This window comes from Balaenoptera borealis (assembly GCF_965194805.1).
Source record: "Balaenoptera borealis genome assembly, chromosome: 1".
NCBI lineage: Eukaryota > Metazoa > Chordata > Mammalia > Artiodactyla > Balaenopteridae > Balaenoptera > Balaenoptera borealis.
This window is the reverse complement of record NC_138860.1, coordinates 100,061,374-100,080,209: the sequence shown is the minus strand read 5'-3', so window position 1 is coordinate 100,080,209 and position 18,836 is coordinate 100,061,374. Positions and strand designations below refer to the sequence as shown.

Below are 18,836 nucleotides of genomic sequence, written 5' to 3'. Positions count from 1 at the left end.
GCAAGGATGAGATGTGAACCCAGATACGCAGTCTGAGGTCTGGGGATATGCTTTCGTCACTCTTCTATACAGCTGTCAAATTAAATAGAACAAAGCAAGGCACCTAAAGCCTAATTATCAACGTATTTTACTTCAATTACTTGATGGAAGACAAAATATTTGAATGTTTTATGAAGGATATTCCCACGTTAACTAATAAATCGAGGGAGTTCTTATCATGACTGGCAGTGGTGGTGAGAGTGGTGATAGTAAGATACAAGGTCTAAAGTCACATAAATGTTAACATGTTGAAGGGAATTCCAAAGGAATCAGTCCTTCAAGTAAAGGGAGTAAGGGTTGGGATAACCCACTGTACTATAATGAAATAGGGGAGATTTTATATTTCTGAGCATAGTGGTACTGGTGACATCAACCAGAAGCTACTACTGTGGAACTGACTTTTCCCGCTCCTTAGAAGGAACGGGCTTCCACCCTCTCCTGAGCCAGCCTGTCTCCACCACTGTGGACAACCCGCAGGCCTGCTCTGCTAAGGGGGACTTGCCTCTGTGTCTCTCTGGCTTAGCAGTTCATCATTTTCTGTGGAAAAGTTGAATCAAAATAGGAAAAAAAAGCTCAATCTCCTCTGACACCTCTCTCTCTAGGCAATATCTGTTTGAGGCTTTCTTTTAAGAGGCAGGAATAGGAGAACATTTCTGAGTTCTGTGTTCATCTTCAATCGTTATGATATCTTGTATCATAGCTTCTCAGCTGTGCAATCTTAGAAACATCCCTAATCTCCCTCTTGACCCATTAAGTGTCATGGTATAGGCTCTGGAGCCAGACTGTCCAATTTGGAACTCCATCTCCGACGCTTGTCAGCTCTGAGAGCTGAGCCAAGCTACAGCCTTTTGAAATGCCTGTTTCTTCATCTGAAAAGTAGAGATAATATGGGACTATACCTCCTGGGGTTACTGCAAGTTAGAGCACATAAAGCGTTTAGAACAGTGCGTGGCACATGGGAAGCATGTCAACAATATATTATTTGCAACTATTGAGTATGTCTTACAGGCCACTGTTCATAACTGTTCAGGCAGCAATCCTGAGCTCAACCAGATCAAAGTTAGGGCTTCTAGTTCCATGTTTATGATGAGGTTGGCACATGTTGAATTATGTATGGAATTGTTCTATGGAAAGACTTCAACTCTCAATTGATGTAATGCAAGTAGTAACTATTTATTATATTGACATATTTACAAAATATTACAAAGTGAAATACCACTCATATTACACAGGGCTGCATACAGGCAAGACAAAGTATGGAAAAAACATTTACTTCTGTCTTTGGTATTAGAAATCTACACAAATTCGCAGCATTTAAAGTTTCCAATATGAAGTATTAAACATAGACAAAGATGTAATTGGCAACGTCATGAAAAGGGACTCTAATATCCTCTGCTGGGAAACCCCCAGGTCCATGACATGCAACCAGAAAGAGCGGGAGTCTATCGGGTAAAACAACAATAAAAGAAACAGCACAAGCTACAATACTGTACAGAGGAGTGTTTATGAAGCTGCCCTCTCCATAACGTTTGGCAGACAGTGACAGACAGAACGTTCCCCAGACACAGTGCTGCAGATAAGACTTTATGGGAAAGAATCCACTCCAAGATACACCTTGAGGGTATAACTTTACTGTACAGAACATCTTATAAAACTCAATTTCATGATCATTTACACATATACAAAAACTTAACTGGTTTTTGCAAATAATAACTTTTCTAAAAGACAATCACAGTTTACATAATTCTGAGGTAAAGGGCCTGAATCTATTCTATTTAAGAAGTCCTAGCCCGCGAGGGTCTCTAAAGGGAGACGTGTCCAATGAACATCAAGTTCTGGCCCTCAAGTGGGTTGGGGAGAAGGCCAGCCACGCCCACCTCATTTTAGAGATGGTCCAAAATTTCAGAACTAAATGTTCCTACTTTGGCTCTATTAAGTTAACGCTTTTCATGTTTTCTGCAAACACTCTCCGAGTCTTGTCAGAACATGACTTCCTCTATGGAGAAAGTATTTCATCAGGAAAGGGCCAAGTTAGTGTCGTAACTTGACTGTCTTGACTGGGTACTCTGTACATCCCAGGAAAAATGTACTGAGACTTCTCACATAAAGGGTGAAGACTTGGTCAAATGAGTGCACTGCAGACTGATCTTCCCACCGGTTAATACACACCCAGAAATGGCCTCAGATGGGAAGAGCCTCAGTGAGAGCTGGGATCCCACAGTGAATAAGACCAGAAAAGTCTAGTGACCCTCCTTCTGTCCCTGAAATGCATAAAGGACCTTGCTGTGCTTTCCTTCAAAAATCCTCGACAAGGTTGTTTGTGCTACTGTAAATCCTCCAGGAAAATGTGGGAATCAGCAATATATCGCAGGTCTTTTTTTCTGCGGGGGGTTGGGGGGGAGGTGTCAGGGGAGAAAAAGGCATATGTTAATAGATGTTGCTTCTCTAAAATGACTTACTATAAATCATAGCCCTTGGTCTGTTTCTGTAAACAATGCCACCTTAATTCAGGTTATTTGTAACTACCTAAAACATACCCAACCAAGATTATCTCATAAAGTGAAGTACTACATTTCCAAAATAACCCTATGAAATCATGAAGGTTGTGAAGATTTAATATGAAGATACTCTTTTATGTACTCTTCTGTATGTCTTCTTTTTATGAAAAAGTTTGCAAATCTCATCAGGACACCAAATGAATAATGGACCCCCCCCGCCCCGTCCCATATAATATCACTTATGAAGCAAACCTGAGCATTTGTCTCTTATATTTTAACATGAGTAACATCAGGGGGTAAAAGTGTTTGCCAGGCAATGAGTCACCTTGTGAAGCAATTTAAGACAAGTAATGCTGGATCTTTCCAATAAGCTGCCCCAGTGGCAGAACTCCCATTTTTCTTCATGCTGGGAAAGGCAAAATTAAACTTCTGCTTCTCTGTACCATCAACAATTCTGGTGAATGGCACGTGAGAAGAAAGTAAATATGTGTTAAGCATTTCCTAATGGCTGGCTGGCATTCATGGCGTCTGACTGGACGAAGGAAAAAGAAACATGAACCAATGTGCTTGCAGGGCTCTTTGGGGGAAGAAAAGCTTTTGGCTTTGCCCTGGTCCCTGACGATGACAGGCGGGCAGGCTGTTTCTTGCACAGCTCTAGGCGAGCCATTAATCTGTCAGTACCAGCATCTTTAGAAACCCCAGCATTAAGACTTAGGAGGGGAAAAACAGGGAGGATGTTGAATAGCCAGAAAGGCAGCTTTTTAAACACTTCAGTGAATTCATAATGCTGTGCAGGCTTCTATTTATCCCTTCTCTGAAACTCCTGGTGCGGGGTGCAGCGCTGGATTGGAATTTATTCATCCTCTTCCACATACGTGGATGGAAACCAGCCCACCTAAAAAGGAAAAGCAACCAACACAGCAATGTGACTCTGCATCCGGCACTTCAAAGGGCTCTCCAGAGCATTTCATTTTCATAACACCCTGAATTAATCTGGCGTTTTATGCCCACTGCAGGTGAAGAGGATCGGTTTAAACTGCTCCTAAAAGCCCAATAGAGTGAGTGACAGAAAGGGTGGAATACAATACGCTTAAACTGTTCTAATCTGCTAGCACACAAATATGTAATTTAAGGGGCTCTACTAGTTAATGCTTCCTATTTCTGCTGTAGAACAAGATATAAAGACAGAGGTCCTATGCCCCACTCTTTCCAATTTAGATCATCAGCTCTTACAGATATTTTGTACTCCACATAAAGTTTATGCTCTAGACTTAAAAAGAGGCTTAGAGACTCAAAAGAACTGATATGCTCAACCCTTTTCCCAACAGGAAGCCATCAAACTTGCCCAAGTAAACTTTATTGATGCCGCTATCATATTCACTCAACACATTTTTCTTGAGTGCCTGTTTTCAGGAAGGAACACCACCGTGCGGAGCCAGGGCTCTGGGGGGTGAAGCCTGCCACACAGTGTAGGGTTCCCCCCACCACAGTGGGCGCCAGCGGCTGCCCAGCCCCCTTCATTCATGTGACGAGCACATCGAGGGGGACAGCTCACCCTGCCATTTACTTCTCCTCTCCACCAGCCATTCGCACTCATCTTCGTGTAAATCTTCACCACATCTCCTTTCAACAAGGACAATTCTCGCATATCTCTTGCACAGAAGTCATACCGAGCGATGGCGATGCCCAGCACCTTTGGACTTAACACTGTGAAGAAACGATGGGGCGTCAGAACTGATGTGCAGTTTACCAACCATAAGCACCTAATCAGATGGATGTTATAGGTGCTGTCAAAATGCGCAGCCGTGATTTCGTGACAGACTAGTGATGATGGCAGAGGGGCTTGAAAGCAGCAGAACTGCTGTTTCAATTCAGTCGGGTGTAGTCAAGTTCATCTCACAAAGTTTAAAAAACTGTTGTTCTGTTTTCATATTCTTCATAGGAACTTCAAAACACGGACTAGTTTTTGTAGCTTAAAAAAAAAGGCTAATATCTAAGTTACTACCTAAGGAGATAGAATCTCAAATAACTAGCCTAAATTTCCTATTGATGGCATAGTAATCCATTTTTAACTCGAACCTCTGTGGTAAAAGCTTCACATTTTTATCTTGTAAACTTTTCAACTTAAGACTCAAAGCAACCAACTTTTTTGCTCTGAAAGTCTCTTGTTGAATCCATGTCATCACCTCTATCCTCTCCCCTCCCCCCGAACAGCCTTTTTTTTTTTAGTTAAAACTATTTAGGGACAGTTACTCTTTTATATATAATTGCACTTGTGAAGAAGCTTAAATCATGTTTCACGGAAAAAACAGATAAACACCATCCATTTACCTTGTTTCGAGCAAATACTGCCTTATAGAAAACCTTTACTGAAATACTTAATCAAAAAGAAGATTCAGGGCGTCTGCCTCCTATATTCAGTTTTTTTTGTTATTGGTTTTTTAAATGGTAGGAGAGGAGCTAACCTGCTCCCTGCCCTCACCTGCCTGTCCTGAAAGGAAAATTCTGTTCAAGCTGTACGTTTGTTTGCCTCTAGTGTTTCATAACACATTTTATATTAACATCTCTACCTGTTGCTCCTTGGGGTTATAAAGTGTTTTCAATGATATGTTCAGTGATTCTGAGAATCACTCACCTGAGATTGGTGGGACTTTATAAACCTTAAACGGTAGAGAAACTGAAGTATAAGAAAAAAAACATGGGAAATGCCACCCATCCATATTTGTAACAGTTCCCAGCGCCTAGGCAGCTGCAGTTATGACCTGTTACCCTGGAAGAGCCTGCCCACTTGGAGACCGGGGTCTCTGGCCTATTTTTCAGGGCTCTGCAATGACAGAAATTTTTTTTAGTCTCCAGGTGTCCATCATAAGATAAACGAATAGCAATGCTGTAGATTTCAGAACTGTAAAGGGAGCAAAAATAGGTCATTTTATTTTACCGTTCAGACACAAACCACTTTTAATAGTTTTCTTACTGAAAACCATCCCATTACTGGGGCACTACTCTTAGAGTCGTGCACATAAAAACACCCCAGTGATGGAAAAACCCATCATCAGCTTAACTGTGTGACCTTGTACAGGTCTCTTAACCCTTCTGGGCCACATTGTCCTCACCTATAGAATGAAAGGTCTATACGAGATGACTTGTAAGGGCCTTCTGGTACTAAATTTTATTATTCCATTGGGACTTACAGGTTAATTTTTAAAAATCGGTAAGAAAACATACTTTATCCAGCCATCATGTACTCCCCTGTGTGTCCCATAAACAGCCCTTACATTCTCTGGCTAATGACAGAAGTCAAGACCAGAATGCCCTGCACAAACCGATGGGCACAGTCATCCTTTAAAGCAATTTGGACCGAACTGTACTCTTATATTTGGAGATAAAGTTGGGATTTTGGTCCTATTTATTTTCTTAATGGAAATACATGAACACTGGCTTTTCTCAACTAAAATTTCTGATCCTCAGGAAAACTAGTTTTGTGGAGCGCTTCATTCCCCCTTTATACTTTTGGCTCTCAACTCTTTCCAGCTGATGAAAGAGAAAATGTCTTGCTGAAATACATAACATGAGCACACACACAAAACCAGAGGAGCGGTATGTCAAGACAAACGATGACTTGATGACAGAGAAAAGGAAAGTGCGTGGTGGGAATGTGACTCGAGGGGCTGTTTGTGAGGAGATGTATCTACATGAGAAGCCATACACAGAAGTCAAAATATTTTATTTGCAAACAGAAGCAAGTTGAAAAGACATATACAAGCAGTAAAACAGTACCTGACCAGAAAGGAGTGGGAGAAGGGGGAAGAAAGCTGTAGTCTGGAGGAGTTACAAAAGAAAACCCACAGAGCAAAGGAGGGGCTTAGAGAAGGAAAGAAAAAGAGAGAAGCAAAGACCATTTAGGTGTTGGCAAAACATATTTCGACACAGCTATTTCGTTGTCTATAACCGTAAGAAAATTGTCATATCAAAGTTGAAATATCAAGCTTTGCTTTCACCCACTTGTCTCCTATCACCATTTCTAAATGAAGAACAAGCCAGATGATTACATTTTGATTGACATTAGTTCTGCAGTTCAGAGCGATCTATCCCTTTCTAGGTGAACACAGCATACCCACTCTATCCAAGGACGGCCTTCTCCTCTTGATGTGGTGCACAATTCCCACTTTGTCACATCAGTGGAGAGGGGGATCCTGTAAATTCTTAACGTAAAATATGCTTCACATCAAAACTGATACAAGAAGTAAGAGCCTATAGGGTGGTGTCAATGAAACGTGCAGAGCCCACTGAAAATTCAAGAAAATCACTCAGACGATTTGTTAGGAACCACACTCACCCTCCAAACAAGCATGCACATGCTAGGTTACTTCCAAAAATAAAATGTAAACCACTTTGAATTATATCTGGAAAAGAAAGTAAATCTATCCCCAACTTGTAGGAATGTACAGAAAATTTCTATGCATTTGGATGCTCAAAAACTTCTCACTTTTTAATAATCAGAGCTAAACTTATCAAATGGTTTGGAAGTGTTAGATGCCATGCTCAATGTTTTATATTCATTTAATTATCACAACAACTCAAAGAGGAAGGTACCCATGCTATTTCTTCTTCACATTTGAGAACAACCTAGATTCAAACCTAGGCAGTGTGACTCCAGAGCCGAGGCTCTTCACTGCTATCCTCTCTGCATCTACCCCTCTGCTTCAGGTACCACCTTAGGCAGTTTTAAAACTCACCCTGCTGATACCATGGTGCCATTGCAATGGAAAAGGAAGGTGTGGTTGTAAACTTTCTCCCAATATTTATTCTTCCCTTAATCCATGTAATAGGTTATTTCATTGGGCTATGTTTGCCCAGAAGGGATACTAAGTTCTTGCTACTGGGATATATACAGAAGTATCATAAGGCAACTTCTGGTACCTTTCCTGGGAAGGCAGCTGGCACACACCTTCACCCTTCTCTTTGATTCTTTATTCTATCCTGCTGTCTGGAATGTGAAAGCTACCATTCTGATTCTTGAGAAGGCAGACCTCACCTTAAGGATGAGCTTCAAGGAACCTGGGTTACTGAAAATTTTATGGCAGAGATACTCCTGTCAAGAAGGGGCCCTAGAGATACTAAGAATATCAGTAGCTCATTAACGGGATACTTAGATTCCAACCAAATAAACTGGGGAAAGGAATTGGAAGGAAGGGTTCAGATGTTCTTTGGTTCATATATACATTGGTGCATTCAGTGACACTTTTCTCATAAATGGCTTCACATACTTACTTTTAACCTACCCTGAAGTATATCCTTGTTAATAATCAAGGTTCTCTTCTAATCCATTGCATGTTCCAAGTTATACTTTTTTATTTTAAAATGCAGCAGTACATGCTATTACAACTAATTTTACAATCTGTGCAATTCATTTATTGCCATGCAATGTAACTGGTTTGTTTTGTTTTCCTCGAGATCATGTTATACCCACTGTTAGAGAGAGGAGAGGATGTCATCTTTAATTTAATGAGGAAAATGGCACCCTAACTCTACTTTTGGCAGAAAATCTAGTGCCAAGATTCCTATCCCACGTTTGTGAGAACTTAAATTAGAACTCCTCATTCTCCCCATTACTTCTTTGTAATGAGGGGAATTTTCTCCTCAAACTGCTTTCTAAGTGTCCATCCTTGATTCTCTCTCTGGGACTACTTATCCATGGAGTAATAAAAGCAGACAGTATTTCCCCAAAATTTCTAACGAAGGTAATTCAAGAGTCTGAAATATAACAAAAGTTAACTCTAGAAGGAAGAAATAAGAGATCAATGAAAACACAATTAAATGCTATTTAAATCTCAAAAATAGGTTATCTAATCTAATCTATCTACCTTTCTCTCATCTTAAAATATCTAACATTCCTGAATATGGATAATGCCTCACCAGAGGACTTGAATCTGTTTCAAATACATAACATCGGTATACTACCCCTCTCTCCTAACCCTAAAAGCCTTGTAACCATTTGCATTCATGTCAAGTGCCTATAATTTGAACCATCTTAAATCTTATCTAAAAATTATCATCTTTACTAAATGGTAGTAGCTATTCCCACCATGGTTAGGCCTGGGCTCCTCTGCTGGCTTCACTCTAATTTTTTCCCCAATGAATGGAACAGATTCTTGCATATGCCTTGGCTTCTCACCTGAATTCCAGTCTGTGATTTCACACATTTTCATCACCTTGCCATCAGGTACAGTCATGATCTCTGATTTAAGTTGTCTGAAACCAAACCCATCATCTTCCTCCCTGTAACCTAGCTCAACCTCCCACAATTGGGTTATTTTTCCAACTACTCCCACGTTCTCTTTGCAGACCGTCTTTGCAAGGTCAGTACACCTCTTTAGCTCTTTCTGTTCACTCTCGTCTTCCTCTGAGATATCAAGTTGTTCCTTCACTAAGTTCTCAGCTCCACCATCCCAACTCAGGTACTTATGCCATTTCTAAACTAAGACAACTGCCTCCTAATTGGTCTTCTTACTTTCAGCTTTCTTTCCATTCTATTCTAAATACCGCCTCTCAGCTACTCACCATAAACAGACTACTCATCATTCCTTTTCCTAAATTATAACATCCTAACTCTTGACTTCAATTCCATAGCAATTCGTAGTCTGGCTATATCCTGCCCTTCTCACCAAATCTTCCATCATTTACCCGCACAAATTCTTTGCATCCCAGCTTCCTAACTGCCCCCCACCCCCCCAAACACCATCCCCACCCTTATTCTGGGATGCTGCTCCTTCACCTTGCTTCTTTAAACCTCAACCTCCTTGTCTCCGAAGCTCAGCTCAGGCCCTTCCCCGACCAATCCAGATAACACTCGTCCCCTTTTCTGTCCTCTGCAGCCATCTGTTAGGCACTTACGTCACGGCGCTCCCTGGCCCTGCTGTTTCATTACTGCATGTGCTCCTGTGTTGTATCTCAATGAGTCGTTGATTCTGGAGAGTAGGGACTGGCTCTTAAGCGGCTTCTGCATCCCCACAGGATCAGGCCCAGGGCTAAGCAACTGAAGCTGCTAAATGGATGAGTATCTCGGCAGGGTATTTAATTCTGCAAGCTCCTTATTTCTCCTCCTCCTGTTTGTTGAGCTCATCTTTTGCTCACTTAACTGCTCAAAGACTTCCAACAAAAGCCAGCACAACATAAAGAGAAGAACATGAAATATGTTCAGGATTTATTCCCCAGGGTCCCTGAGAGCCATAATCTATCAGTGATATTCCTACAGTAACTATAATTTTTCTGAATGTCTCATGGCATTAACCATACCGTACACCTGAGGAATCTTCTCAGGAGAAACTGATTAACCTTTTGCTCCTGTCACCCAGTATGTAGCTCTCAGCCAAACACTTTAAGGCTTGATAAGATGCTTTCTACTTTTCTACGCATTGTAGCATGACTTATTGTTGTCGCTCTTTCTATACATAAATTTTCAATGTGTTTGGGTCCTTAATTCTCGTAAGCTGCATTTGAATGTCTGGCACCTATGTAGACAAGTATAAAATAATGTGTTTCCCTAGGAAAGTATGGATTTAAATCTAGATGTAAACAATGTCAGAATAAGGTATTTGATAAAAATATTTTGCAGAATGGTTTAACCTGCAAAACATATTTCTGTCCATACTGAGAATACATCTACCTATTTCTACACACACGTACAGATACATGTTTTCTTCATCGTACTCCTCCGACTATACCAAGATGACGCTAATATAAGAATTATTGGTAGGTGCATATCCTGGAATGGAATAGAAACAGCTGAGTAACAGTGACATTCAAATGGGAATGTTGAGGGATTATTATTTCCTATCCCTTTCACTTCCTGGCCTAATATTCACTTCACCACCTAATATTATAGGAAGCCTGCTGCTAGTACATTACATTATTCTGCGAAGCTTCTTGAGAGAAAGAACTTTTATTCATATCTGTATCCACTGAGATAATAGTAAATCTACATTGAGACCTTTTTCATTGAAGTAATCATTTGCAAACTGCATGCTTTAGTTAAGGGCCTAACTTTTGTCCTTCCTCAAATACTTTCAATTCCTTATTAGCACAGACGAAGGAGAGCCTTGCTCAGAGAGACCATCACACTTAGGTAGGGGGTCTCTGGTTATTTTCACATGATACCTGGCGTTCAAATGGGCTAATGTTCATGGAACATTAGCAAATAAGTGGCTCATAGTTTAGTGACTTAAAAGGTCTCATTAGGAGTTATTAAAATATTAACTCAAATATTAAGTCAAATATTAACTTTTCCAAGTTAAACGAAACTTGAAGTACTAAGATTCTCTAACTGAAACAGAAGCTATTAGCATAGCCATAATAAACTGATTGGCACATCGTTAGTGAATATTATCCGGTTCTGAGACTTGACTGAGAGGACAGAGCCACAGAAGCCTGTCAATTAAAACAGGAACACAGTGTTCACAGAATAATAAAGTACTAGTGAATTGGTATCTGATACCTATACTTTTGTTGTCAAGGTTAACTAAGCATTGCTTTAAAGTATTATGCTCTGCCTCGGTTAGGCTATTCCTGTTCACAAGCAAATGAAAATCCACTCGTTTCAATAACATTTGAAATTTGTACACAGCAGAGACCAAGCTCAATCAACACTAGTCCTTAAGGTACTGGTTACCAAATCAAAGTATTTTTGAACTACCACTTAATTATCCATTATATGTATAAGTGAACATGATACTAAGCATTTGCTAATTATTCTCTGGGATAGACATTACCTAATGCTCAGCCTTAAGATGTAACAACCACATGTGTTTACACTCATTTGTTAAAAAAAAAAAAAAAAAAAGTTGTCAGTAAAAATATCAGGCAATTGTATCAATGATACCATCATCAATACAGCTATCCCTGTGAGTTTGGGGCCCAGCAGTGGCCTAGAGATTTTCCTGAAGAACTGTGTTCCTATGTGGGACACTTTGAGGGATCCTGGAGGTTCCTTTTACCAAGATTGTCTACAGATGGCCTAACAGCAGAGAACATGCTGAGAATTTAATGAATGTTTAATTTAAATTTGTGATCCTTAACCTGGTTTTATTTTAGAACCTAGCCATGTCTTCTTCTTAGACTTCCAGAAACATTCATAGACATAGTATCAAATATGTGCTCCCCCATCTCCCTCAAATATATAGTGTTTATTGTATATTTTATATATTGTCACTGAAAAAGGAATGATTCAGATTGGTTTCAGTTAATTGAATGCTGACATCTGGTAAATGGACAAATCTCTTTTAACCTAAAATTCAAAGATATGACAAGGAAAACTTAGAATTATTGTGAAAAGGAACAGCTACTTTATATTCAATACTGCACAGTCTAAATACATAAAGCCATTAACAAGCAAAAAAATGAGTATAAGACCTTCTTGTTATGGAAAATTAGATCATTTCAAGGGATTTCGGATTATTTATAAGCATCTAGTTTATCAAGATGTGAACCTGATCCTAAATCCTTACTCTTTAAGAATAATTGGCAGACATCTATTAAATAACTACTAATGTGCCAAGGACGGTGCTAAGGTGCTATTGGAGATTTAACAGATCAGACAGAGCATCGACTCTAAAGGAGCTTACAAATTAGTAAAGAGACAGACACAGAGATGATACAGAGATACGGAAATTACTCATCTTGGATAGAGAGTGCTAGGACTAGCCTTTAGGCTCCCTTTGAGCCTTTCCCTACAAAAATCTCCAGTCTTCCGGTTGCTCGGGCCAAAAGCCTTACAGTCACAGCCTTGAATCTCCTCTTGCTATTCTGTCTCACATCTGATGTGTCAGAATGTCCTGTTCGGTTATATATTATAAAGGTGACCCATCTGGCTACATGTTGGTCCAGGCTGCTACCATCTCTCACCTGGATTGCTGCATGAGCCTCCTAACTGGTCTTCCTGTTTTTACACAGACTCTAGAACAATCCTATTAAAGTCAGACCATGTCTCTCCTTTGTTTAAATCCTTCCAATGGCTTCCCATGTCTTCCGGAACAAAAGCTAAAGTCCTGTAAAGCCCCACAGAGGCTGGCCTCCCTTACCCCTCTGATTCCATCCCTGCTGCTCTGGCCACATTGCGCATGTCATACATGCTCCTTCCTTTGCACTGGCTGTTCTGCTCACACTTCCTTGAATCTTTACTCAAGTGTTACCTTCACAACGAGGCCTACCCTGATGCCCCATAAAAGAGTCACGGACGCACACCACTTGTGCCTTGTGGTGCAGAGAGAAAGCAGGGTTTATGGGGGGGGGCAGTGATAGACAAGCAAAGAAGTAGGTAGAGGGTACTCAGTCCCCTAAATTCCCACTGTCCTACTGCTTAGGTTGGGCATGGATGGTCTGTATACGCCATGGTCAAAGTTTCAGTAGCCTGCTCTTCAGATGGATGGGGTATTTATGTGAGTTTATGATAGCAGAAACTCCCTGTTTGCTATGGACTAGATATTTGTGTCCCTCTCCAGACCCCAAAATTCATATGTTGAAACCTAACGCTTCATGCCATGATATTAGAAAGTGGGGCTTTTGGGATGTGCTTAGGTCATAGAATGAAGCCTGCATGAATGGGATTAGTGCTCCTAAAAAGGCAATCCCGCAGAGCTTCCTCGCCCCTTTGCACCATGTGAGGACACAGGTGCCTTCTATAAACCAGAAAGCAGGCTCTTACCAGATACCAAATCTGCCAGCACCTTGACCTTGGACTTCCCAGCCTCCAGAACTGTGAGCCATGAATTTCTGTGGTTTATAAGACACTTGGTCTATGGTGTTTCGTTATAGCAGCCCCAACAGACTAAGACACTGGTCATACAAATGACCTTGTTAGAAAGGGGAGCTTCGGAAGCCAGTGGCTGGTACTAGCCTGTTCTACTGTTGAGAACTGAAAACTGCTGAACCGGCTCTCTATTAAGCTACCAAAAGGAGGAAAAATGAATCTCTACTTTTGTTCCTCATCATCTGACCACCCCAGTTAAAAATCATAAACGATCCCCAGCACTCCTGAGTAGCATTACATTGTTAGATTATCTTTTCCAGAGCACTCACCAACTTCTAATATACTATATAATTTATTTTTTAATCTATTATTTGCCTTCCCCATTACCATGTGAGTTCCACAAAGGCAGAGACTTTTTTTTCCCACTGCTGCGTATCCCCAGCAATTTGAACAGTGCCAACCCTGCAGTAGGCTCTCAATAAAGGTCTGTTGAATGAATGAATGAATGTGGGGACCTGTGGGGTTATTGGTGGGAATGTAATAACTAAAGAAGAGATGAGGAGAGAAGTTTTGGAGAACTGCCCTATGAGGAAGGATAAAGAAAAAGAGGGAAAATTATCTGGGGAAGATGGAGCTTTGAATAGAAAGACTGAGCTTTGAATAGGAAAAGATCTGAACGAGCCAGTCAGATAATCTTGAAGTGTTTATGCTCAATTCTGACAAATTTCAGTGTATTCGTAGCAGAGTGGCCAGGATGGTGACAGATTTGGCAACCACGTGTATGACAAGGGACTGATAAATCTGAGTAGCTTATTGAAAAAGAAAGAAATACAGTGGGGAAGGGAAAAAAGCACATCAGATGAAAGGTAATCATGGTAGAGTGTGTATGTAGTATATTTAACTTTGAGTAATTCTGAAGAGATGAGCTAACGATGGTAAATCGCTCCAATAAGTCAAGTTTCTGGATCAATATAAGCATTTAAAAAATTCTGTTCAAAAAATAAATTGGGGGGCTTCCCTGGTGGCACGGTGGTTAAGAATCCGCCTGCCAATGCAGGGGACATGGGTTCGAGCCCTGGCCCGGGAGGATCCCACGTGCCGCGGAGCAGCTAGGCCTGTGCGCCACGGCTGCTGGGCCTGAGCTCTGGAGCCCGCGGGCCGCGGGTACTGAGCCCGCGTGCCACAACTGCTGGGGCCTGCGTGCCTGGAGCCCGTGCTCTGCAGCAGGAGAGGCCACAACAATGAGAGGCCCGCACACAGCAACGAGGATCCAGCACAGCCAAAAATAAATAAATTTATTAAAAAAAAAAAAAAGAAGAAAAAAAAGAATCCACCTGCCAGTGCAGGGGACACGGGTTTGAGCCCTGGTCCTGGAAGATCCCACATGCCGTGGAACAGCTAAGCCCGTGCGCCACGACTACTGAGCCTGCGCTCTAGAGCCTGTGAGCCACAACTACTGAAGCCCACGCGCCTAGAGCCATGCTCCGCAGCAAGAGAAGCCCTTGCACCGCAACGAAGAGTGGCCCCTGCTCGCTGCAACTAGAGAAAGCCCGCGCGCAGCAACAAAGACCCAACACAGCCAAAAATAAATAAGTAAATAAATGTATAAAATAAGTAAATAAGTTGGGTGATTTGTGTGGCCGTAGACATAAAGTCACCTGAGTGTCAAGTAAAGCCTGAGGATGACCTCTCAGGAATGTCGCAAAAAAATACTTGCTAAAAAAGCCTCTACCAGGGTTGACATTGCTGCTAAGTCTGAAGTGCCTCAATACCAGAGTCCCCCTGCATTCCTGTCTATTGTTCAGCTGTTAAGCTAAACTGTATGTAACACCCAAGGGATGTGTGCAGTAGAGTGTTCAGTACAAGTAGATGCTCAAAAATGTTGAATCATAAAGCAGTGAATGGACGGAAACCCTGGCCAAGCCTGTACTCAACTTTTCATGCTATTAGGACAGACAAGAGTTGCAGAGTTAAGACCGGCTCCCTTATGCAGATCTGGAATTCAGTAGGGGAAGCTGCATATCAATGGTATATATGAGGAAGAAAAGAGCTCTCAGCATTGTTCCTCAAAGCTAGGAGCCTGATCCAAATTTTAGCAAGAAAAAAAGGAATTCCTCTCAATTTATGATTGTTTTACAGGGACGAGAGACTAGAAAAACCATAAGCCTTGGATCAGGGCTGCCGCATGAGGATACTATAGTCAATTAGGGAACATTACACACATTAAGACCAGTTTTTAATTTAGAAAATAAGGTTCATAGAAAGAACAGTATACAGAATGAAACATATTCAAACATAAGGACTGCTTTTTGAGTTTTGAAACATGGAAAATTTTCGACAGCTTTGAGTGAGGTTACTTGAATCTGTAGAATTTCGATCTGCAAGCTATCGACTTCTGAAGGGACCCTGGGTACTGGCTACCAATTCTTAAAGCTATCAGGTTCAGGATAAAAATCCCTTAAAGTAGCTACTAAAGCTCCTGAAGCAAGTAAGTAAAAAATGGAAGCCCAGAATGACCTAATAATGAACATGTTCAGCTGTAGTTGATTAGTTGCCCAAGAACAGTAAGTTCTGTGGACGTGATAGACATCCTGAGAAAAACAGTATAAAAATGACAGCAATATGTTAGAACCACCTTAGCCTATAGAAAAGCATGCACGGAGCACGTCCCATGTGCCAGACATTGTTCTAAGTGCATCACATACACTAACTCTCTCACGGCTAATAAGACAAATATTACACATTATGAGACAGTGTTGCAGGATGAAATAAACTAGCGAAACTCATCGCTTTCCTATATCATACAAGCAGCACTTCTGGTACATCTGTTTAACAAACGAAACGTTTCATGATGCTTCTCACAGGACTGGTGATTCATGAAACACTCAGTTGGAGACATTAATATAAGTGAAAGGGGTTTGAAAAATATAGTGTTCTTTTAATCATTTATTGAATATCAGACAGAATTACTAGGTTCTTATTCTATATCAAGTATTTTATATAGTGTTTCAAACAATCGGTCATGTAGACCTTTTTGGGAAACTTTCATTGGCTAGAAGTGCTCTCTCTCAGGAAGACAGTGCGTTTCACTGCAGGAAAGTTACAAGCCATTGAAAACACTTCATTGTATTAAGGTAATGTTTCCCTTGTAACTCCCCATCCGGTGACTACCCATCTGCCCTAATAATGCAAAGTCCTCTTATAACTCCAAAAAAAAAAAAAATAAGGATGGAAAAATTTGGAGAAAAATTTAAAATTAGTATGATGAGATTATAGTGAGTTAAATGGTGCCTCACCTCCCCAAAGACATGTCCGCCTAGAACCTGTGAATGTGATCTTATTTGGAAAATGGGTCTTTGCTGATGTAAGTTCAGGACCTCAAGATGAAATCATCCTGTATTATGATGAGCTCTAAATGAAATAAGTGTTTTTATAAAAGAAGAGAAAGGGAGATGACACACAGAGGAGGAGGTTATATGAAGACAAGGCAGAGATTGGAATGGTGTGTCTGTAAGCCAAGGGATGGCAAAAATTGCCAGCAGCCATCCAGAAACTAGAAGAGGAGCATGGAATAGATTCCCCCTCAAAGCCTCCAGTAGGAGCCAACCCTGCCAACACTTTGATTTCAGACTTCTGGCCTCCAGAACAATAAGAGTAAATTTCTGTTGTTTTAATCCCCTTCATTTATGGTAATTTTAAAGGCAGTTCTAGGAAGCTATTACAGTGAGATTAAAACAGATATTTAAATTACCAGAATAAAATTAGATTAAATCAAACCCAAATGCCAAATGACCAAGGAAAAAGATGACAAAAGACTGAGGATAAAATTAGGAGATCAGAATAAGAGTAGATGAATATAGATATGTTGAATTACAAGGGCAAGAAGGTAAAAAATAAGTGGATGTTTGAGGAGTGTATATGAAGGAGATAATAAATAATATCCACTATTACACTGTGATAAAACTAATAAATAATGGTTAAGGCATTATCAGATGTTTCAAGAATTATCAGGAATAAGCAAGTTATATAATGTTAACAGTGAGTTAAATAAATATGAACGATACAAATTCTCCAAGTTTCTAAAACACTGGCTAAAATGAAGCTTAAGCACCTTGTCAGATGGCTAACAGAATAACGGGACTACCTGCGTGAAAGGAACGAGACCACACTAGGGAAAAGCAGCCTGGGGCCCTGGCTCTGGCTTTTACTTTTTCCTGCAACGTCATTCGCACGGTCCCAAAGACCTAGGAAGCCTTTGTCAATTTCTGAAGAATTGCTATAATATTTGTCACCACCTCAAAAGGATCATGCTGTTCTATATTTTGTTTTCAAGCCCACCCATCTCTCCATGCTTTTTCAAATAACAACTACACATAGTGCTTTAATACCTGCTATGTCTCCCACAGACCTTAGGCTCTGACTTCACTCATTTAGCCCTTTCTGAACACGTGTTTCATGAAAGGCACTGTGCAAAGTGCAGTGTGAGAATGGGAAGCTCAGGAGCCTGGTTCCTAAGGCTTCAGGGAGCAATATACCAGAAGAAATCATTAAAACTGTATAAAAATAATGCTATATTTTATGTAAACTATGAAACAAACTGTGAACGATTCATAAAACTCTGTCTTCAACCCCAACCACTCTTCTTAGTGTCAAATGCCTACTGAACCACTGAGTGTGCACAGGCACTGAAAGTCTGTGCACAACTGAATGTATTACCTTCTCCTCTATACATGTTATGTCTCTTTTGTTTCTTGATCAGTCCAATGGTTTCACCGTTTGCCAGTCATCCAAGGCAAATAATTGTGTATCACACATGTACCACTTCTACCTCAATTCCTTTATCCAATCAATTCGACTTCCAGGTGATACCAAAATCTGCCCACTGTCCTGGTCCACTGTCTCTATTCAGCTTTTGTCCAAACCTCCATCATCCTTCCCTTGGATATCTGCAGTAGTTTCCTCACTCCTCTCTTCGGTCCATGCCTCCCTTCAAGCCACTCTCACAGAGTAGGCAGTGATCTTTCAAAACAATGTAAATCAGTTCTTATCATTTCTGCTTATAAAGCTTCAATACATTCCCAATGTATATATTAGAATCCACTCACTATGCTTTAAACGTTTCGACCCCCTTCTAATTCCTTAAACGTGTGAAGTTACTTCCTGTTAAATGTCCTTCACACAGGCTGCTTCTTCACTGTGATGTTTCCCTACCACCACTAACCCACACCCTGCCAATCCACATAGATCCTTTAAGTTTCGTCTAGACGCCACTTCTTCAAAATGTCCTTCCCTGACCCTACAGGTTAAATAGGCCCTCTTGTTGGACACTTTCACTTTGCTTCTGCTTCATAAGACTTATCAAAATTTGTGATTATTTATGAAGTTATTTGTTTTATGTTTGTTCCTATCCATCTTATTCACTGTTATATTTAGCATCCAGAACAGGACCTGGCACATAGTAGGTGTTGAATAAATAACTGTTGAATAAAGCAATGAAGGAATGAGTAAGTAAACACAGTGAGGTCACAGGTAAGGAAGAGATGGTTCTAATACGA

At 40.7% G+C, this 18,836-nt stretch overlaps 1 protein-coding gene across 17 annotated transcripts in view; it reads right to left on the bottom strand.

Annotated features, from left to right (window-relative positions):
• The window catches only part of VAV3 (vav guanine nucleotide exchange factor 3), a 513,627-nt gene that overhangs the window by 123,957 nt on the left and 370,834 nt on the right, over window positions 1-18,836 (bottom strand). For 3 of the 17 annotated variants that reach the window (XM_082383497.1, XM_082383485.1, XM_082383494.1), the window contains one exon: window positions 3,879-4,244. The exons of 10 other annotated variants lie outside the window; for them this stretch is intronic. In XM_082383497.1, coding sequence (XP_082239623.1) covers window positions 3,919-4,244 — 326 coding nt within the window. In that variant the 3' untranslated portion in view covers window positions 3,879-3,918. Of the gene's footprint in view, window positions 1-1,191; window positions 3,433-3,878; window positions 4,245-6,314; window positions 6,399-18,836 lie in introns of those variants that run through there. 4 more of the 17 variants (XM_082383495.1, XM_082383491.1, XM_082383493.1 and 1 more) reach the window with 3 other exon arrangements.